The sequence below is a fragment of the Podarcis pityusensis genome (genome assembly GCF_964106645.2).
Source record: "Podarcis pityusensis genome assembly, chromosome: Z".
Classification (NCBI taxonomy): domain Eukaryota; kingdom Metazoa; phylum Chordata; class Lepidosauria; order Squamata; family Lacertidae; genus Podarcis; species Podarcis pityusensis.
This window is the reverse complement of record NC_138044.1, coordinates 18,402,846-18,425,554: the sequence shown is the minus strand read 5'-3', so window position 1 is coordinate 18,425,554 and position 22,709 is coordinate 18,402,846. Positions and strand designations below refer to the sequence as shown.

Here is a 22,709-nt window from a genome sequence, read left to right as displayed (position 1 = left end):
TGTTTATAAGCTCCATCTGGTACGCAGGCTGAGACCCTACCTGCCTGCAGACTGTCTCGCCAGAGTGGTGAATGCTCTAGTTATCTCTCGCTTGGACTACTGCAATGTGCTCTATGTGGGGCAACCTTTGAAGGTGACCCAGAAACTACAACTAATCCAGAATGCGGTAGCTAGACTGGTGACTGGGAGTGGCCGCCGAGACCATATAACACCGGTCTTGAAAGACCTACACTGGCCCCCATTACATTTCTGAGCACAATTCAAAGTGTTGGTGCTGACCTTTAAAGCTCTAAATGGCCTTGGTCCAGTATACCTGAAGGAGGGTCTCCACCCCCATCGTTCTGCCCAGACACTGAGGTCCTGTGCCAAAGGCCTTCTGGCGGTTCCCTCACTGCGAGAAGCCAAGTTACAGGGAACCAGGCAGAGGGCCTTCTCGGTAGTGGCACCCGCCCTGTGGAATGCCCTCCCACCAGATGTCAAACCTAGCCAGATGGACGGGATATAAATAATAAATTATTATTATTATTATTATTATTATTATTATTCCTGCTGTTGCACTCATGTCCTGCTTGTGGGCTTCCCATTGGACCACCAGGTTGGCCCCTGTGGCAACAGGAAGCTGGGCCAATGGCCTGACCAAACAGGCTCTTCTTATGTTCTTAATATCTGCCTGCTGCAGACCTAGCACGGGCTCCCCAGTACTAACCATGGTTTGTGGTGTAATGGTAAACCACGGTTGAAAAAAATCATTAGAAGAAACAGGTGCTGGAAAGGGGAGAGAGGAAGTGTACCCTTTTAAGGCAGACTTTCAGGCTGAGTTTCCTGCCTGTCCTGGGGCTGTCTAGGGATTCCACATGAATGCCTGTCATTTTGGGATCAGCTCACTGACAACATGCAAAACAATTGAGACTGGTGCCAAATACAATCATTGATGTCCTTGGAGAAGAGAAGAGAAGAGGAGAGGAGAGGAGAGGAGAGGAGAGGAGAGGAGAGGAGAGGAGAGGAGAGGAGAGGAGAGGAGAGGAGTGGCTCTTTGTAAATGAGCCCAGAAAGGCACCAGCAACAAGAAAGGAGGGATAGACAGCAAAGGGAGAAGATTAACAGCGAACCACAGAGCAAGGGGCTGCAGGAAGGCAGGTGCATCCTAGGCAAACCAAGACCTATTTAGCGGTTGTCGCTTCAGGCAATAAATCAAGTAACCTGCCACTAGAGAGAGAGAGAAAGAGGGAGGGAGGTGGGGTTTTTTGGGGGGGGGGCTATCTGGGGCCTGTTCAGGGTATCTTTATTATTTAGAGCAGAGATGCAATACTCTCTTTTTCTCAGTCTCAGTGTTGAGGGAGTTGGGTGGGGGAGGAGAGGGAAATTAACAATATCTGAGACCTGGGAGACTCTCAAAAAGTTATTTTACCACCTGCACAGAGCAGAGCATAATCTGCATTGGTCCAAGTTTAAAAAATAAAATAAACAACAAAACCAACGATATATGGTTGCATCTAACAGTAGTCTTACTCAAGAGTATATCCCCTAAAGTTAATGAACACAGATGTTATTTTAATCTTATTTATTTATTACATATATATTCCACCTTTTCCTCCCAAGGAGCTCAAGGTGGTGTACATGGTTTTCCTCCTACCCCGTTTCATCCTCAGAACAGCCCTGTGAAGTAGGCTAGGCTAAAAGGCAGTGACAGGCCCCAGATCATGACTAACATAGGTCCACTGATTTCAGCACGTCTACTCTGAGGACTTACTTGGATACAACCAATAGTTTATAAGAAATAGAAGGCTCAGTCTATTAGGTCTGAATGTTCTGGCTGCTGCATCCTGCCAAAGTCTAGCCTCCTGTTCTCACAGTGGCCAACCAGATGTCCATCATGAAAAACCCACCAGCAGGATTTGAGCACAACAGCAACTCTCACTACCTCTGGTTTCCAGCTTCTGGTGTCCAGAAGCTTTGCTGCCTCCAACCACAGAGGCAGAGCACAGCCATTGCGGCTAGCGGCCTTAGACAGTCTTCTCCTCCACTGATTTGTTTAATCCACATTTAAAGCCATTCACAAGAGATCTGCTGGATTGGGCCAAAAGGGGCCTGTCTAGCTCAGCATCCTGTCCTCACAGCTGCTAACCAAATGCCCCAATGAGAAGCCTACAAGCAGCGCCTGAGCGCCACAGCAGCAACTCTCCCCACTCGTGATTCCCAGCAACTTCGGAGGCATTTACTTCCTCCAACAGTGGAGGCAATTACATAGCCATTGTGACTGGCAGTGATTGGCATCCTGCTCCTCCTCCATGAATTCACCGAACCCCTTTCTAAAGCTGTCCGAACTGGAGGTCATCCCTGTATTCTGTTGCAGTGAATGAAGCAGGCACTACCACCACCATCACCACCACATACGTGCATGCGGGCACCTCTGGAGACCATGGAATGGGAACCAATCCCTCACCTTGCCACCCTGGAGGGCAGGCACAAGAGAAGCTCTCAAAATCTTCAGATTCTCTGCACTTGCCACCGTTCTTGCAGGGACCGTCTGCACATGGAGCCAGGACATCCCGACAGGTCGGCCCTGGAGTGTAAATACATCAAAGATGAGGAGAGTCCACACATTTGGTCAGGGGAACAGCCATAGCAGCTCAACAGGCTTCGCATGCAGGAGGTCCCAGTTTCATTTCCTGCCAGCGTCACCAGGTAGGCTGGGAATGTTCCCCACCTGAAACCCTATAGTATCACTGCTGCCAGTCAAGTAGAGAATCCTGAGCTAGACAGACCAACGAGTCAGCATAAGGCACCTTCCTATGTCCCTACTTGTGCTGGGGCTGCTGCTGCCAGCCAGTGTAGACAATCCTGAGCTAGACAGACCAATTGTCTTTGCTCTATAGAAGGAAGCTCCTTACATTCTCTTGGTCCAGTACTCGCCCTGAAAATCTCGCGGACATGCTATGTTTTTCTCATGCTGCCCAATAAGAGTTGGGCTGATCTGTGTGTGCATGGGGAAGCAACATGCTGTGCAAAATTTTCGTGTGTGTGAGAGACACACAGATTAACACACATTCCTGGAAACTTTTCTGTGCCCTTTGGCCTGTGGGTCTTCAGGGTCTTGCTGGGAGCCTTGAGAGATTTTCCAAGAGATTCTCTTCTTGGGGAAGAAACATACAGTGGTACCTCGGGTTACAAACACTTCAGGTTACAGACTCCACTAACCCAGAAATAGTACCTTGGGTTAAGAACTATGCTTCAGGATGAGAACAGAAATTGTGCCCGGCAGCGGGAGACCCCATTAGCTAAAGTGGTACCTCAGGTTAAGAACAGTTTCAGGTTAAGAATGGACCTCCTGAACGAATTAAGTTCTTAACCCAAGGTACAACTGTATTTCTTATCCCTTGTGAAGGGGTGTTTTGGAAAGGTACGTTCCCAAATTTCACATGCTTCTGTATGCTGTCAGGGCGACCCCAATAAGGGAACACTATTTGTGTGGGGTGTGCAAGTTCAACTTAACTCGTATTTTCTCTCCTCCACACCTCTGTCCCATTGTCTTCCTGTTTATGAAGCCAATATTCCCCACATTTTACGTTATCTCCCTTGTCAGGCCCTTACCATCCAAGGACCCTTTTGCTGTTTTCCAGAAGGGGGCCTCTGACTCCCCCATTTTTCTCTGGATTGTTTCCACAGCAACTGGCCAAGGCAGGAAAGGAGTCATGGCTTCCTCTAATTGTGTGCAGGATGCTGCTGTTTTGTGAAGCAGGAAACGGGGCAGAGGACGACTCAACTCAGCAGAAAATCCCTGCCCTTACAAAGCTGATGGACCTGCCTATGCAGGTGATGTGGGAGAGGCCTCCATCATTCCAAAAGAAAGTATCCAGGGGCATGAGCGAAAAGTCTTTTTGCAGTATTTTTTTTTTTTTTTAGTGAAAAATGGACTCATTGAAGAAAAGCTGGTTCATATAAGGCTTTCTCACAGAACAAGGTGCTGAAAAATGTGAGTGTGGGAAAGGAGTCCCTCCTGTTCCAGCAAACCAAAAGATGACCTCCCCCCTCCCCACTCAGGAGCATGTGAAAATGATAAGCGGGAGGAAGCATCCTATGTTTAGAAAACTCTTCCAGCTGGTTTTGATTTCAGGGCAGAAAACAGGAGCAAGCAGCCCTTCAGACAACCTTGACATAGGTGCTTCTGCTGGATTTGCACAAAAGCTAAGGTCACACCTGCCCCCATGTTTAAAGCAGCACCATGCCACTTTAAACAGTTATGACACCCTCCCCCCCAAAAAAAAGGATTCTGGGAACTGTAGCTTGTTAAGGGTGTTGGGAATTGTAGCTTTGTGTGCAGTAAATTACAGGGTTCTTGGAGGGAAGACATACCTGTAAGATACATTTAAAGCAGTACCATGCCACTTTTAACAGTCATGGCTTCCCACAAAGAATCCTGGAAACAGCAGCATGCTAAGGGGTCTGAGAGACCTCTATTTGCTCACACACCCACACCCGAGCTACAATTCCCAGAGCGGTTTAATAATTAATCCCTCTTCCCAGAAAACTATGGGAAGCTTGTCATTAAACTAGCCCTTCAGAACCATGAGGACTGCCACGGCTACAGGTTTTTGATCCAGGGTTTGGTCTCTTACCGGTGTAGGGTGGAAGACAGTTGCACTGGTAACGGGCCACGTCATCAATACAGGTCCCTTGGTTCAGGCATGGGTTGGAGGCGCATTCGTTGATGTTGGTCTGGCAGTTGGGACCTGGAAAGATCGAGAGACCCACATGCACGGTCAGCCTGCCAAAGCTTGCCTCCTCTCTCCATGACTCCTAGGCTGGGATCCTTCCCAAGCCAGCCTCCCTGAAGCCTTTAACTGGTTGCCAGTCCATTTCCAGGCCCAATTCAAGGTGCTCACATTAGTATTTGAAGCCCTAAACAACTTAAGCCTCAAATACCTGAGAGGCAGCCTCCTTCCCTTCAGACCCTCCTTGGGTGTTGTGGTCGGCAAAGGGGGCCCTCTTGGTGGTTCCCACTCCCATATAAGTTAATGAGGGGGGTGTCTGGGAGGGAGCCTTCTCTGTGGCAGCCCCTATGCTGTGAGACTTCTCCTCAACAGAGGTGTGCCTAGTACCTTCACTGTACAGCTTTTATTTATAAAAATACTTTTTTATGCCGCTGTATCTAAAAATAGATTATAGTGGTTTTAAACAGCATAAAAACATAAAACCAAATAATAAAATCATTAAAAGTTTGAAACTAGTTAAAAATAAAAATAAATTAAAGCAAACGTCCATAGGCCATTGTGGGGATGTACTCTTAATTGCCTGCATAGGTCTGGAGGAACAGAAAGGTTTTCAGCAGGCATGCTGATGACGTATCTTCCTCACTCTGGTATTTGACACACCTGAGAGGCATATGTTTAGGATCCTCCCTATTCTTCTGACCTGCAATTTTATTAATTCATTTATTTGATTGATTGATATACTGCCCTTCATCATAAGATCTCAGGGTGGTTCACTGAATAAAATGCAGGATAAAAACAAGTAAATAAGTAAAACAAAAGAGCAAAACAATACCCTCCCATCCCACAGAAACATTTAAAAGCCTGTAGCATATTAATCAGCCAAAAGCCTGGTTGAAGAGCGGCATTTTCACCTGGCACCTAAAGATATATGATGATGGTGCCAGCAAAATCTCCCAGGGGTGAGGATTCCACAAACGGGGAGCCATGACAGAGAAGGCCCATTCTTGTGCTGCCACCCTCTGGACCTCACATGGAGGCAGCACATGACTACGGGCCTCGGATGATGAACACAGAGTCTGGGATGGATTATAAGGGGAGAAGCGGTCCTTGAGGTATTGCGGCGCCGAGCCATTTAAGGCAATTTGTTTAAACTGCTTTTAATTTTGTATTTTAAATTCACCTTGGGATCTTAGGGGTGAAGGTCCTAGTCCTTCTCAGACCCATTGAAATTAATAACCATGACTAACTCAGGCTCATTCATTTCAGTGGGTTTACTCTAGAGCAGGACTAGCACTGGCTACAAAAACTTCGGAGCACCTGGAAGTGAGCAACCTGTGGCCCCCAGTCTCATTTTATACAGCCTCCGACGCCCCCTGAAGAAACCCCATCCTTCCATTTAATCGAATTTTCTTCCTTCTGGTTTGTTTTCTCCTGGCTTTTAATACAGTTCGATTATTTCTCTCTCTCAAAAAAACCCCCAAGAACAGTGACCAGAAAGCTCCACCCAGCAATTGGACCAGGAAGCAATTGGACAAGAAATAACCAGGAAGTCTAGTGCCACCTATTGACTGGACTATAGAATGACACTACCTGTTACACCACAGGCCTTGGTGTGCTCAAGGCAGGGCAAGCATTCCCTGTCCGCTCTCCCCAGACCTCTTACCGCTGAAGCCCTCCTGGCAGGTACAGATGTAGCCGCTGGTCATATCTTTACAGGTGCCACCATTCATACAAGGGTTGGATTCGCACTCGTTGTTGTTGATGTCGCAGTTTGTCCCGCTCCAGCCTGGGTCACAATCGCACTTGTAGCTGTCGTTAAGAAGCAGAACGCACATGAGCATGTGCCTGAGCATGTGTGAAGACCAACGTGGAGGCTTCCAGATGTTTTGGATGACACAACTCCTGCTCCTGACGGGTGAATTGTGGTCCAAAGAATCTGGCGGGCACCAAGTTGGCAATTGAAAGGGCTGGTGCAGACTGTGTGTCTGCAGCAGCCACCCCGCAACAGAGACCCATCTTGTAATCCAACTTGTAATCTTTGGTTCCAAATGTCTGCTGCTCAAAGCAGCTGCCATCCTGCCACCCCTGGGTGCCCTGTTCCTTTCAGACACTGTGCATGTATACAGTTCTAAGAACCTCAGAAGGGTCCCGCAACAGCTGGATCAGGCCAAGGAGGCCGCATCTAGTCCAGCATCATCTTCTCACAGAAGCCCACAAAAGGAGGACCTGAATGTATTAGCCACCTCCCTGCATGTGATTCTTAGCAACTGACATCAAACTGGCAAACAAGCACAGGAAGCTGCCAAACTCTTGGCCCATCTACCTTAGCATTCTCTACACTGGCTGGCAGTGGCTCCCCAGAGTTTCAGGCAGTGGACAGTCCCAGCCCTATTGGACTTTCTGCCTGCTGTTCTACTAAGCTGGGACACTTCCCGAAACCTCTCTGCACTCTCTTTTCCTTGGTGTATGGCGGCTGTTATAGGAACATAAGAAGAGCCTATTTGGTCAGGCCAATGCCCCATCTAGTCCAGCCATCTTGTTCCCAAACTTGACCAACCAGATGCCACTATTTGGCAAGCAGGACTTGAATGCAACAGGCCCACTTGTGATTCCTAGAAATTGGCGTTCAGGGGCAACTTGCCTCTGACCCCACAGATTCCATGCAGTCACAGGAAGACCACATCTATTACAGATGCTTGGAGGATAATGCAAACCAAGAATGATTCAGAGTAGACTCAAAGAACATTAGAAGAGCCTGATGGATCAAGCCAGTGGACCATCTAGCCCAGCATCCTGTTCTCATGGTGGCCAACCAGATGCTTCAATAGGACCTGAGCACAAGAACACTCTCCAGTTGTTGTTCCCCATCATTGGTTATTCAGAGGTAGATTGTCCCTAGACACAGAGCGGTGGTTCCCAAAATTTTGTTGGGCCACCATGCCCTTGGCTCCATCAACTCATCCCCACGGCCCCCTAACCTATCAAAAGCATTATTCAGAAGAGTGGTTTTCACAACTCACTAAGGAAGGTAACAGCAGAATAAAATTCAAAACAGTAACGATTAATTGCACATTTATTCAAAATCCAATTAAAACTATTGAATTTAATTAATTCAACAAAATTGATGGAACTTGATGCAGGGATGCCAGCTTTTCAACATCTGAAAGTCATTTAGCAAGAGTCATAGTAACTCCTTCACTGTGCAGCAAATTCTTAATGTGATGCCTGGGCTTCATGAAGTGATACCAGTTTCCCGATGTCTGGTTTCAAGTCACTTAGCAGGAGCATTAAATCACCACATTTAGGAATCTGATTTCTTTGCTTGGATGACCACACTAAAAGCATGTTCCACCAAATGTGATGTTGGAATTGCAACAAGGAGCTTCTAAACCACTGTCTATCGTTATGTGCAGGATAGCGATCAGAAATTTCCTTCTGTAGCCAAAATGCTTGGTACGATTTCTTAGACTGAGCCTTCTGCTCAGTGTCATTTTGTAGCTTCCATGATGTATTCCTTTGTATATTCCTTTATATTTTTGGTTTTTAATGTTGTACATACATTTCTCTTTCTCTTTTTAAAAATTGTCTTACTGTGTTATATAGAAACTGCTTAGATGGTTTTTTTCCCATATAAATCAATAGATAATTATTGATGATGATCCTGTTGTCATGGTGCCCAACTAAGTGACTATGAGAACCTGAGAGATGCCTGTCTGGGAAGTGACTCCAGAACCTCTCACCTTGCTCTGCTCTCAGCTTGGCAAGGGCTGCATCTGACCATGTGAGACAGCGGAGGGAACTCCCCCATGCCAGGCAGAGAGCCCCAGAGCCGCCTCCCCAGAAGCTTACCCATTCAGGCCATCATTGCATTTCCCGTGAATGCAGGGGTTGCTGTTGCACTCATTGACTTCCGAGAGGCACATGGGATCATGGTAGCCCTCTGGGCAGACGCAAACGAAGCCATTGATGCCGTCCCTGCAAGTGCCTCCATTGTGGCAAGGGTTACTGGCACATTCGTCAATGTTGATGTTGCACATCCTCCCTGTGAAGTTTGGGTAAGAGAAAGAGGTCACAGGCTGGCCCAGTGTCACAACCCAGAACCAATCACCATAGCTGTAAAGAAAACCCAATACAGTACAAGAACGGCTTCCCTATATTGCACTGCAACGCAACCATTGTTGGTTTAGGTCCCTTTCAACTCCACAATTCTATGGTTCTATGATCCCACCCCCTGTCCTCACCTGCATATCCAGGCTCACAGGTGCACTCGTAGCTATTGATTTTGTCAATGCACTTGCCATAGTCACACGGATTGCTGGCGCAGTCATCCAGGTTGACCTCGCAATTGGGCCCTTAAGAATAAGAATAAGAATTTATTTCTATGCCATCCATCTGACTGGGTTGGCCTAGCTACTCTGGGTGGCTTCCAACAGATTAAAACATCAAACACAGTAAAACACCAAACATTAAAAACTTCCCTATACAGGGCTGCCTTCAGATGTCTTCTAAAAGTCAGGTATTTATCTCCTTGACATCTGCTGGGAGGGCATTCCATTGGGTGGCCATGGCTGCTGAGAAGGCCTTCTGCCTGATTCCCTTAACCTCACTTCTCACAATAAGATCCTTGGAGCTGGATCTCAGTGTCCGGGCTGAACGATGGGGGACCCAAGCTGGATACTACAGCAACAAGGGGCTGATTGAGCCTCTCGCCTGAGGAAGGCTGCAGCATTTGAGACTTTTCAGTTTAAAGAAAAGGCAAGAGAGGGCATGGTAGAAATTTGCAAAATTACACATAGCATGGAGAAAGTGGATAGAGAAAAGCTTTTCTCCCTCTCTCGTAACGCTGGAACTCTGTGGGTATCCAGTGGAGCTGAATGATGGAAGATTTGATTTCTTCCGTCATCAGTGGAACTCGCTCCCAATGAAGGCAGTGATGCCCATCAACTTGCATAGCTTTAAAAGAGGATTAGTCAAATTCATGGAGGAGGAGAGGGCTATTGATGGCCACAAGCCATAAAGACTATGTTCTGCCTCCACAGTTGGGAGGCAGCAATGCTTCTGAATACCAGTTGCTGGAAACCACAGGAGGGGAAAGGGATCTTGTCCTCCTTGCTAGCCACTTTAAGAACACGACACTGGACTAGATGGGCACCCTTTGGCCTGATCCTGCAGGCTCTTCTTATGCTCTTATTTCCTGCTTGTGGGCTTCTCGCTGGGACATCCCTGAGTGGGCATGAGGTGCTGCCATCGTGCTGGATCAATTCCTTACAAGTACAGAATAGAGATGATGTGGCCCTTATGAAAATGGGAGCAATTCTCATAGCTAATCTATGTGCTGAGTGCAGAAGCACTTTCCTTTGTCTGTCCTGAGCCTTCGCCTTACCTAAACATCCCTTAGGATTTAATTTTATTTTTTTACAAAAAGACTGCTGCAGTGAACACCCCTGAGAGCTCTTACCTGTCGTCCCTTTGAGGCAGAGGCAGTTATAAGCGTTGTTCCGATCCTGGCAGGTGCCCCCGTTCTTGCAAGGCTGGCTCTGGCACTCGTTGATGTTCATGTCACAGAGACGCCCCGTGTAGCCTGGCTGGCAGAGGCAGGTGAAGGTGGCAATGCCATCTTGGCAGGTCCCATAGTGGCAAGGGTCTGGGTCACACTCGTTAATGTCGGTCTCACAATGGGGGCCAGAAAAGCCTGAGGAGGAGACAACACCAAGCAGGTCATGACAATCAGTCCATCAGTCAATCAATAAATTGGGAGTCAGCCACTCCAACACAGATCTCTGTTTTATACTGGGTTCCCCCCACCCCAAAATATGTTATTGTTTTCACTTATTTATACAAGAAGCAACAATGAATATTAAACCATGTCACCCTCATCCTGCAGAAGCACCAAATGTCCATTTAATTACAATTAACTTCAAAGATTTAAACAAATGTACCATTCCACTAGTTGCCAGGTGTCCTCAGAGCCTATAACCATGTTCTATCGATGTTGCATATATATCGCAGAACTACACCAGTTTGATTGAACAGTAGTGGCTTGATTGTTAGTTTGACTCTCTTGGACGTGTTGTCCATGTGTGCATTAATATTAAACCCCAGAATTGTGAGGTCCAGATATGAAACACGTCTGCACTTAAGAGTCTACCATTCTGCTAGTGTTAATGTATGTGCTATTTCCTTATAAGCTGCTTTGAGTTATTTTTGTAAAAAAGCAACTTGTAAGCCTAATAAACAACAACAAAAACCAACACAGGGCAACCCATAGGCAACTTGCAATTAAGTTTAAAAACTTTTCAAAACTTTTCAAATTCCATCAACTGCTGAGTAGCCTGGGCAGGAGGCAAGGAGAGGAAAGTCTTAACTAGGCACTGAAAAGATGTCAATGTCTGCAGCAGGTGGGTTTCACTTGAGAAAGCATTCCAGAGGTTGGTGGGGCACAGCCAAAAAGCCTCTTGTGGACACTTCTGAGCCTCCTCTCTCTAAGGGAGAGCCTGATCACAGAACACCAGTATGACCAGTCCTTACAGGAATCATAGGTGGCTCTTCTCATTGCTGTGACCTTGAAGCTGGTTTGGAATCAGCGCCTGGTGCAGGAAGTGGAGGCCAGTGAAACTACGGAACTCACCCCTGCAGGAGGCAGTGACAGCCACCAACCTGGATGGCTTTAAAAGAGGATTGGACAGATTCATGGAGAAGGAAGAGGAAGAGGTTTATCAGCGGCTACTAGCCACGATGGCTGCACCCTGCCTCCACGGTCAGAGGCAGCAATGCTTCTGAATCCCATTTGCTTGAAACCACAGGAAGGGAGAGTTGCTCTTGTGCTCAGGTCCTGATTGTGAGCCACTGTGGTTGGCCACTCTGCAAACAGCATGCTAGATGGCCAGATCCAAGAGGCTCATTTGATGTTCCTATGTCATGGTCTGACTTAGCATGAGGCAGCTTCCTATACAGATGAGTTCCCGGGGAAGCCCCCACAGAGAGCCTGGGGCACAGAAGCTGAACCAAACACACACCAAGTGCCCTTGAGCCCAGCAGCTAACAACCCCTTTGCCAGCCAGCATGGCCAAGACATGGATAGGGGGGACCCTGACTGCAAAGGGAAGACAGCGCGTGGCAAGAGGATTTGGAGGGGAGGTTCCTTAACGATCGGAGGAAGGAGAAGGAACCGCACCCCCTTCCCTACTGCCTCCCAACTGAATGCAAAGAGAGCCTGGCTTTGTCCCCAGGAGCGCACAATGGCTCCCCTTGCACAGACTACCCCTTTCTTCCTGTCTTTCGCAGGAGCCCAGAGGCAGCCTCTTTCCCCACTTTGTCTGCATGCAGCTCAGAGAGGCTGGCCATGGAATCCAAAAGGGCAGGACCAGGACGGGAGGGGGGGGTGCGGGTTCGGTTGGGACAAACGGCTGCATGTACGGCTGCCTGTATGGAGGGATAATAGCAACTGAGAAGTGCCGGGAGACAGAGGAGGGAGGAGGACAAAAGCCGGGAGTGGGGGAAGGAAGAGGGGGGTTGGAAGGAAGACAAAGTCAGGCTTTGACTGTTCCCCCCCTCCCCACAGGCCTCCCCCATCAACGAAATCCACATCTCAGCTTTTCATCGGTGAGACCAAGATGCTCATTAGAGACTGTTCAGCTGGAAGATTTTTAGCGGAGGACCCCCACAAAAGCACCTCTGTTCACTGCTGCCGGCTCATGGCGTCGGCTTTGTCCCCAAACCTACTTGAGTTTCACTCATCGAGTGCGCACGGCCCCTGCTACCCCCCCCCAAAAAAACCCGTGTGTATGTGTATGTGTATGTGAGGGTTTGGAAATGGCCTGTTTTTTGTATTGCTCCGTCCCCGCTTTCTCCTTTGTGGGGAGGCGAGGGGCCCAAGAAGGAAGGAGGAGACCAGAGGCAAAGTCCCCAATGGCTGGCATACAACACCCCCTTCCCCAGCAATGTTTGGCTTTCAGCCAAGGTGAGGGGGAGCTGCCTCCATTGTGTCAGGTGCTGCACAGAGCAAAACTCATGAGGAGTGGGGGAGAGAGGGAGGAAATGGAAGCAGAGTCCAAATATTTTGGGGGGGGGGGGTGCCACCAGTTGTCGGTGCCAGGGACCCTGGCATTGCACCAGTAAAGAATCAGAGATGCTGCTCCTCCCCTCCTGAAAGCATTTCTAGGTTGCAAGCCGAACTGAGACTCCTCTAGGCCTTTCAGAAACATCTGAGGAAGTGTCATGGCGGCATCTGCTTGGCATGCAAAAGGCCCCTGGGCTCAATCCCCACATATATCTCCAGGTATGACTGGAATCATCTCCTGCCTGAAAACTCTGGAGTGCCACTGCTGCCAGCCAGTGTAGATTGAGCTAGAGGGACCATGGCATCAGTAGAAGGCTGGTAAACTGCTGCCTCTCAGGCTACTGTCAGAGGCACAGAAGGAGGACTTAAGAGTTTTTTTAAACACACACATACAGAGAGAGAATAGGCAGTAGCCTGGCTTTACGAGCAAAGTGTGTGTTAAACTCATGTCTGATGAAATGCAGAAAAAGAAAAATTAGGCACTACTCAGTGCAAACAGTACTGAATTAGATGCACCAAGGGTCAGTCTCAGTATATGGCACCCCCAACGTAACTATTTAACTCAGCCATTTCTTCAGAACTATGAGGACTAGAATCTTACTATATTTTTAGGGGAATGGTTGGAGCTTTGTGGTATACAGCCCCCGGAATCTCCAGGTAGCCCTCCTCCAATAAAAGCCCTTATTGTCCTGGGGATATGGGCGATTTTAATGACACTGTTGTTAACAATGTTCAGTCCATGCTTTACGGTGTGTGGGTTTTGTTTTGCAATTCTTGTTCCAACATTGTGTAACATTCTCTACTACGTTATGCTATTTTGCATTACTTTGCAGTATACTTTGGAACTCCCTGCCTAGTGACAACAGGCAACCACCTTCACCGTACTCTTTCTGGCACCTGTTGAAAACATTTTTGTTTAGATAGGCCTAACCAGGTATTTGGAAAGTTGATGCAAGCTTTAGTTCATTGTGCTTTCAACCTTTAAAAAGGTTCTTAAATTATTGTTGTTTATTCTTCTTATTGACAATTTGTTTTAAGCATTTTTGTGCTGCACAGAAGGGTTTTGTTTTCAATCAAGGCATGTTATGAAATATATACTAAAGCATATTAGAGACTTTCTTTTAGCACCAAGTGATAGAAAAGTCTAATAAATCAAATCCCTTTGTGTGCAGTGAAATACATTATTTCCGCAGTGGGCTGCCCCCTGTCTCAGAATCCTTGCCCTCCAGAAGAGGTCAGAAATCCCACACCCCCAACCCTGCTTACCTTCAGTGCATTCACAGGTGTAGGCATTGGGGCCATCAACACACTTGGCACCATTCTTGCACGGGGTGCTGGCACACTCGTCAATGTCGTACTGACACAGGTGGCCATTGAAACCTGCCGGGAAACAAAGAGGCTGAGCTTGGCCTGAGCACCGACTTCAGGATGGTCGAGACCCCTGCAATGGTCACCCTCCTCCTCTCCCTTGCTGATAAGGAACAAATATGGCTCCCACCTCTTCCACAGGTTTGAAGCCTCTTCTTGCCTAGTCACCTGTGGCAAGTAAGGCATTCCTCTAGATGACCAGAAAGGGAAACTGTAGGGGCTTTAGGAGAAGGGCTGCGGCATAGTGACAGAGTCACTGCTTTGCATGCAGAAGGTCCCAGGTTCAGTCCCCGGTTGCATCTCTAGGTCGGGCTGGGAACATGACTTGCATGAAACCACTGGAGAGTTGTGGCTGCCTGTCAGTGGGCACAATACTGAGCTAGATGCTGGAAACCATGGCATAGGGAGGGCTCTTGTGCTTAGATCCTGCTTGCAGGCTTCCCATACGGGCATCTGGTTGACCACAAGTGAGAACAGGATGCTGGCATAGAGGGGCGCCAGTGGCCTGATCCAGCAGCCAGGCCCTTCTTAAGTTCAATTTTAGTTCTACTCAAGATAGACCTATTAGAAATTATGGGCATTCCTAACTTCAATGGTTCTACTCTTCAGTAGGGCTTAGCTGGCGACGACCCCTTTGTGCACATCTTTATCTGGTCAGGATGCAGTCCAGACACCCTGCTTGAATTTCCCAGTCACTTTTATTTTAAAAAAGGAGTACCCAAGGGACAGTCAGAGGAGTTGGGAATAAAAGCCAAAAAACCTTTTCTGTGAAATATCTTGATGAATAGGCTGTCATTATACACTTCACAGCTGCCTTCCCACAAACATCCTCAGCCCCAAAGTGGGGCGGGGGGACCCAGTTCGGGGTGGACAATTACGATAACTCTTGTGATTTCCCACAAACTGGAGGGTAAAGCTGTATCCCGCCCCCCATCCTCAATCCCTTAAAAAATGTCCAGAAATGTGAAAATGCAAACTGACAGATGGGCACTGCTCCCCCTTCCAAGATCTTGTCCTGTCTCTGGAAATCTTCTCTAGAGAGCGTAAAAAGCATGTCATGGGGGCCTGGCTGCCCCCTTTTTTCGGTTGCCCCATTTGGCACAGTACCCAGGTGCGAAAGCGACAGCCAACTCTCTCTGTCTCCAGCACCTTCTTAGTTACACATTTTGTTTCTGGGAAGTTTGCAGCACCGAAGCAGTAGAAATCTGTTCCACTTCACTGCAGAAAGCCAATATGACTTCTCTCTCCCACCCCCGGCACCCTCTGGCCACCATACATTTTAAGTACTGTGATGCCACTTTAAAAAGCCATGGCTTTCCCCCAAGGAATCCTGGGAACTATAGTTTGTTCAGGGGACTGAGTTGTTAGGCAACCCCCCATATTCCCCTTACAGAGCTACAATTCCTAGAGCAGTTTAACCATCAGTGCCTCTTCAAAGGGAACTCAGGGAACTGTAGCTTCATGAAGGAAATAGAGAGGTTTCCTAGGAACTTACAGCACCCTGAACAAACAGCAGCTCCCAGGTTTCTTTGGGGGGGAAGCCATGACTCTTCAAAGTGGAATCATGGTGCTTTATGGTGTGAATGTGAAGCGCTCTCTCTCTCTCTCGCTCGCTCTCTCTCTCACTCACACGCAAGGACCCCTAAACTATCCCTACAACCAGGATAAGAAAAAAGAGCTTGAAAATGTGGGTTTTTCACACACCCCTCCATACACACAGAAACTCTTCCAACGAGACGCTGAAGGGGAGGGGGACCTTCAAATCCTCTTCTTGCTAGTAAATTGTGGCTTGTTGTGGCAACTATTCCACGTCAACACTTGGGGTGCCAGCCTTCTGTACCCTGGGGCTCTGCTTCCCCTCCATTCAGCCCCCAAATCAAGTTTTTCAGGGCCTTCGCTCTCCATCGCCATGGAGACGGCTGCCTGGGGTTCTGAATGGGCGCTGGACTGGCTCTCCCTGAGAACATCTTATTTACATCTACAGAGGAGGAGGAGGTGGAGGAGGAAAGCCCGGCCTCTCGACTTCAAAAAGCCCCCAAAGCCCCATTTCATGGATTATCCGGCACTCTCCCCCATTCTCTCGTCCTGTGGACTGCAACACCTCATTTAAATCCATCCAGCCTTCCTCTCATTCTGCCTCTCCCAGCTTCCCAGTGCTCCCCCTCACCAACTTATTCCCCAACTAGGGGGGCCTTTATAAGTGCAAATCTTGTTCCTGCCATTATTTAAATTGATCCTCGGTTTCTCGCTCCCTCGCTTTCATTCTGTCTCCCAGATGAAGCAGGAAGTAGAGCTTGGCTTGAAGGCCTCTTTATACTGAGAGGAGAGGTGTGTGCATTTGCTGTTCTGAGTTGCACAAAAAAAGGGGGGGTGTCAGAATAGGGCAAAACAACCGCCAAAGTAGCAGCCCCTTCTAATCAACAGGGCAGAACCCCTAACCCCCACCCTCAGCATCTTAACTCTGCAAAAGTGGCACCGAGGCTTGTTGTGCAGCTGGTGTGGTATAACTTCGGCTGAATTTACATGACAGTCTATTTCATGGGTAGGCAAACTAAGGCCCAGGGGCCGGATCTGGCCCAATTGCCTTCTAAATGCGGCCTGCAGATGGTCCAGGAATCAGCGTGTTTTTACATGAGTAGAATGTGTGCTTTTATTTAAAATGCATCTCTGGGTTATTTGTGGGGCATAGGAATTCGTTCGTTTTTTTCCTTCAAAATATAGTCCAGCACCCCACAAGGTCTGAGGGACAGTGGACCGGCTCCCTGCTGAAAAAGTCTGCTGATGCCTGGTCTATTCCCTTTTCCTGACATTTCCCCAACTGCTAGTTTCCATGTTATATTTGAGCTTTCACACAATGTAAACCCACTTCTAGGAATATAGAGAAGGCTGTAATCCCAGCACAGTTTATCCCATTTTCCTGAAGTTTCCCTAACTGTTGATTCCTGCATTATATATGAGCTTTAACATGGCGAAGAAGCCACCTCTAAAAATCTAGTGGAATGTAGAGCAAGTTTTAACATGTATCTCTGTTATTTGCTTCCAGAAGAAATGTCTGTTTGCAAATAACACAGAAATGAGAGTGAAACCTCCGTTGCATTCTGCTATATCTCTGGTTTTCATCTCATGCAAAAGTTCAAATATAACACAGAGGAAACGTCATGAAGGCGAAATAAACTACCGAGTGAATGCAGCCACTAAAAAGGTAACAGGATCCACAGAGGTCATTGGTTTTTTCCTGTGGTCACAACTACTTACCCTAAATTATATTTGCTGTTAGGAATCTTGTAATGACAAAGCAATTTTACACACACACACACACACACACACACACACACACACACACCAAATGATAAACTCAGTTTCTCCATAGGGCAGGCACTGAGCAGAGAACGGAACCAGTCCTGTCTGCCTGATGATGAGTGTGCCTGGGTGATTCCCAAGCTTCCCAGTGCACACTCCTCTCATCCACACATGACGTGCACACCAGGGCCCTGAGCACAATAGCACTTCCTTGCTAGCCACCCCCCAGCAACTGGCATTCAAAGACATAACACCTCTGATGCGGTGGGGGGGGGGGTCTTTCTGTCCTGAACACAGTGCAAATTCTGTCTGTGCAAGGCAGATTTCTATTTAAACCTGCCCTTTATTTAGAATCATGAGGACTAGTAACCTTACTTCCTTTTTTAGGGGAAAAAGCCACCAGTGGCATGGAGCTTCTGCTTTGCATGCACAAGGTTCAAAACCCCAGGGTTCAGCCTCTGGTAGCTTCTTTAGGTAAGGCTAGGAGATACCCCCTGCCTGAAAGGTAAACTGGACCTCTGGACCCAGAGGTTTCCTTTACGTACCAGGGCTAAAAGCAGTGGCAGCCCCCCCCCCAAACACTCCTTCAAAGACAGGGCAACCCACTTCTCAACACCACATTCCTCCACCTCAAATGCAGGCGTGGAGCCCCTTGGAACTGCCAGAATTAAGAGACATCAGAGGAGAAGCATCCAATTTCCCCCGAGCTGCCCACTCTGAGCATATTTCAAACCTGCCGGCAAGGTTTGCCTCTGGGTGGTGGATTAACTGCAGCTCCGTTCTCACTACAAAGGCTTTGCACTGAAGGCGGAGAGATCGATGCCCCTCCACCCCCACCCCACCCCGCTCCAGTAGTACCTCTGGGGCACTCGCAGGCAAACTCATTGATCTTGTCCACACAGTTCCCGTTGTGCAGGCAGGGGCTGCTGGCGCACTCGTCCGTGTTGATCTCGCAGTAGATGCCCTCGTAGCCTGAAAGGAGTTTCCCGACAAGGAAAGAAAAGGTAAGCCTAAAGGAGCTCCCCTGATGCATGCTGAGAGGACAGCACACCTATAGCACCTATAGCCTCAAAGAGCCAGCAGCAAATGGCTCAAGCCCACCTTTGGCAAGGCCAGCTCCTCCTTTGGCTTTATGGTGGAGGAGAGACTCCTGGCTCTGCTTAGCCACTTTCTCCTGCAGTTTGGTGGCAGCAAAATGTTGCAGTGCATCAACACATATCAGGACTGCTCTTGTTCAGGATGTGATGCATGTGTGTGTGTGTGTGTGCCCCTAAGCGAGGCTCTCCCACCCCCTTCCTTGACCAGCTGCAACACAACAGCCCTGCAGTGTTGCCAATGGGTCTTACTCTCTGGTAATTGCTGCCACCTTCCATCCTCCCACTTACTCCTGCAGCCCAGAAGGGAGGGGATCTGGGGTGCACCAAGGCAATTACTTTTAAAAAGGCTCTGAGCCTGTGTATCCAGGCTAGGGTCAAAGCAGCTTGCTTGTTTCCCTCCTAAACTTTTGGGACGTTTAAGAGGGTCTGCCAGGGAAACAAGCAAGCTGCTTGGCTTTACTTCACTGGTAGGAGAAGTCCAGGTGTGGCAAACGTCAAAGAAGAATATGCCCAGACGCCACTTCTCTCCTAGGCATCAGGCTTCACACAGTGCAGGCACAAACTGACATACAAATATGTTGTAACAGAGGCTGTCAATGTGGTGACCTGCAGCTGCTGCTAGACTACCAGCTCCCAGCATCATTCACAGGCACTGGCTATGCTGAGAGTCAGGTTTGATGCAGTTAAGAGTGTTGACTAGAACCTGGGAGAGATCAGGGTTAAAATCCCCCACCCCCCAACTTGGCCACAAAGCTTTCCAGACAGGAATTTGGGAGCCAGTCACTGCCTCTTAGCTAAAGCCTAACCTCACAGGGTTGTTGAATTAAATAAGGAACAGAGGAAGAACCATGCATGCCACCTTGAACTCCTTCGGGGCGCTGTGTTTGTGTGTGTGTGTGTGTAAGTGAATAATAAAGGGAGCTGGGAGTTCACCTAGAGGGCACACTGCTGGGGATACCTCCTGGGTGGTACGTAGAACTGGGCACTCACCTGGCATGCAAATGCAGTGAAAGACCCCGATCTGGTCCAGGCAGGTGGCATCGTTCTGGCAGGGGTTTGAGGAGCACTCATTCACATCAATCTCACAGCGGGGGCCAGAGTAGCCTTGCTGGCACTGGCATTCGAAGGAGCCCTCTGTGTTCAGGCACTTCCCCGCATGCTCACAGGGGTTGGCACCTGTTGGGTTCAGAACCATTAAAAAGACATAATCAGCATTACTGGTCTTCCGAGTTTGTACTGAACTGTGTTAATTCTTTACTACTCCTGTGTTTGCCTTTGCTTTATCTATATGCTATCGTGAGTTTTTCAATACAATAAATATTGTTTGCTCATTTGTAACACGGTTGTTGTTGTGAGATTCTCTGAGCTTGGCACTGCCGTTGTGCTCCCCCCCCCCCTTCCAGAAAGCAGCAAACAAATATTAAATCAAATCCAAATTGAACACACACACAAAAACACAGTGAAGAGAAGCAGTAGCTCCCAAAGGAAGCAACAGAGCATGACTGGGGATGGTGGCCATGGATCGGGACCTCCCAGCCTGCACCTTTCTGGTTCCTGGCCTTGTCCTTCCCCAAACTCTCTGTTTGCATGTAGTCTCCTGAGCTGGGTTTCAGGATTCCACTGTACTCCTTGAGTATTTCTTATGATGACCTGCTCTAGCTAGTTCCCTATTTTGGGGGGTCCAAATGTTGCTAAATAATGCAGAGTGTTAACTCTGGGCAGATTCAATGCCCTTCCATATCCCAAGTGCTGTGGGACAGCAGGTATGCTGGCTCCCCTCTTTCCTTCAAGGTATTATGCCCCTGTTAACTATCAGGAGCTGGAATCCACAAAACAATGTATATCTGTTCTGCTTACTAAACTGGAGTTTGGCAGCAAAATAAATTTGGCCCCTTTGCTGACCAAGGTCAGTTCAACTTTATGTTAAAAATCTAATGGAAGATAAAAACATAAACAAAGGCATCAATGGCAGCTAAATTTCTATCGGTGAGAAAAAACCAACACCTGAAACCAAGAGAGAGCATTTTCAGCGAGTAACTCTGTCAGCCGGGTTTCCAGCATTGCAGGGGGTTGGGCTAGATGACCCTGAGGGTCCCTTCAAACTCTACGATTCTAACTCGAGATTACAGTTGTTGTTGTTGCTGTTATTTTGCATTTTGCTACTTTGTTCTGAAGTCCTTGTGTGAGGCATGCTTTTTTTATTTCCTGTATGCTGACTGTATTACATTGGGTTTCAGCCTACGCAGGTCCCTTTCCACTGGTTTTTCTCCCTGCCAAGTCCTCCCTGTGCCCACTTACCAAGCGAGCATTCATCCACATCCTGGTTGCAGGCAGGCCCCATGTAGCCAGAGGGGCAGGTGCAGATGGCCTTCCCAGTGACTGGGTTGGTGTCGCAGTTGGACCCATCATTGCAGGGATTGCTAATGCAAGCATCGTTGAGGTGGCAGAGCAGACCTGCAAGGAAATGGGCACAGGTGCTTAGAGAAGAATGCTTGCAGGGGGGCTCCAACCCTCCCTCTCTCAAAAGTGCCATGGCCACCCACCCCAAAGTGGCACCCCTGGTTTCGTGTACCAACAGAGGAGAGAGCTGGGACCTTGCATTCAGCTCCCTCGATCCGCACCTGTCCGTCCATGAGGGCACTCGCAGTAGAAAGAGGCCACACGATCATGGCAAGTGGCTCCCACGAAGCAGGCAGCGTTGGCGCAGTCGTCAATGTTCTCGCTGCAGTCCTCGCCTGTCCAGCCGTTGACACAGACGCAGTTGTAGCTGCCATGGGTGTTGTGGCACGTGCCCCCGTTCTGGCAAGCATTGGGGATCAGTTGGCACTCGTCCACGTCCTCTGCACAGTACTGGCCTGGAAGAGGTTCACAAAATCATAGAATTTGAAGAGTTGGAAGAGGCCCAAGGGGGGGTCATCTAGTCCAGCCACTGCAAGGCAGGAATCGCAGTGGGGCGGAGTAAAGAGATGAGTTGGACATCACCTTTGCCCTCATTGTCAAAAGACAGCAAACTTATTTAATTCATATAATGCAAGGTCCTCAGTAACAATTGTGATAATTGTAAGAGTGGGTTGTTTACAGCTAAGTCCTATGCAGAGCTGACCTACTAAAATTTGGGTGACCTGAGCAAGTCAAATTCACCAATTTCAATAGGCTTACTTTGAGGAGGTGTAATGTGGGATAAGCCCCAGCAACATTATTAATGGTAGCAAGAGCAACAACAATAATAGTTGTAGCTAAGGCTAATAAAATGGCAATAACAACGCTAATACAGTGGTACCTTGGGATGCGAATGGGATCCATTCCGGAGCCCCGTTTGCATCCCGAATGGAACGTAAGACGTGTCTGCAGGTCACGTTTTGCCGCTTCTGCGCATGACGTCATTTTGAGCGTCTGTGCATGCGTGAGTGACGAAACCCGGAAGTAACGCACTCCGTTACTTCTGGATTGCCGCGGAGCGCAACTCGAAGCACATTAAACTTGAGGTACTACTGTATTGCGTATTTCATAATGCATAACTTTCAACATAAATCTGTAAAGGTCTGCAATCTTGGCATCTTAGGTGCTCCCTATGAACAGAGAATGGATTGGAAGGGTGCAGCTGAGCAAGTCCTCAAACCCTGACCATGACCCTCCCTGGAGCCAAACCCTCGCCTATTCCCTAGTCCCCCACCCAAAGATATTGGCCTTCATTCCCTACCTGTCCATTCAGGGGGGCACTGACAGTTGTAGGTGTTCACCCCGTCCACGCAGGTCCCTCCATTCTTGCAGTTGTTCCCTGGGCAGTCGTTGAGATTTTCCTCACAGTTCTGACCAGCAAAACCTGCCAGGTGTTTGAAGGTGGGGAAAGAAAAAGGGGAAAGGAAGAAAACGTGTGTCAGACCTGGTTTTTAGCCCCCTCTGACAATGGGAGAGAAACAGCAGGCTCTGTTACTTAGTGGCAGAGGATTCAAAATTGCTCAGCCTGCCAGAAAACCTCAAGAGATGCTGTCAATCTGACTTGATGTGAAATGCCATCCAGTCTCAGAAAATATGGGTGCCCCATTAAAAAAATATATACTGGAAAATTACCTTATATATTGGATTTGGAGCCTCCATGCTTGCTTAAGAACTTAAGAAGAGCCTGCTGGATCAGGCCAAAGAGGGCCCAGCGTAGCATAGACAGTCACCAGC

The 22,709-nt window shown here is 48.2% G+C and overlaps 1 protein-coding gene across 3 annotated transcripts in view; it reads right to left on the bottom strand.

Annotated features, from left to right (window-relative positions):
- The window catches only part of NOTCH1 (notch receptor 1), a 95,750-nt gene that overhangs the window by 30,264 nt on the left and 42,777 nt on the right, over window positions 1-22,709 (bottom strand). For all 3 annotated transcript variants that reach the window (XR_013981396.1, XM_080989691.1, XM_080989692.1), the window contains 12 exons: window positions 22,237-22,359; window positions 21,158-21,391; window positions 20,835-20,990; window positions 19,527-19,712; window positions 18,298-18,411; window positions 14,038-14,151; window positions 10,171-10,404; window positions 8,954-9,064; window positions 8,562-8,754; window positions 6,376-6,521; window positions 4,617-4,730; window positions 2,444-2,563 (listed from right to left, as the gene is read on the bottom strand). Coding sequence is in view for 2 of the 3 variants with exons in the window: in XM_080989691.1 (XP_080845817.1) it covers window positions 2,444-2,563; window positions 4,617-4,730; window positions 6,376-6,521; window positions 8,562-8,754; window positions 8,954-9,064; window positions 10,171-10,404; window positions 14,038-14,151; window positions 18,298-18,411; window positions 19,527-19,712; window positions 20,835-20,990; window positions 21,158-21,391; window positions 22,237-22,359 (1,845 nt within the window). In the remaining variant the exon portion in view is untranslated. The remainder of the gene's footprint in view (window positions 1-2,443; window positions 2,564-4,616; window positions 4,731-6,375; window positions 6,522-8,561; window positions 8,755-8,953; window positions 9,065-10,170; window positions 10,405-14,037; window positions 14,152-18,297; window positions 18,412-19,526; window positions 19,713-20,834; window positions 20,991-21,157; window positions 21,392-22,236; window positions 22,360-22,709) is intronic.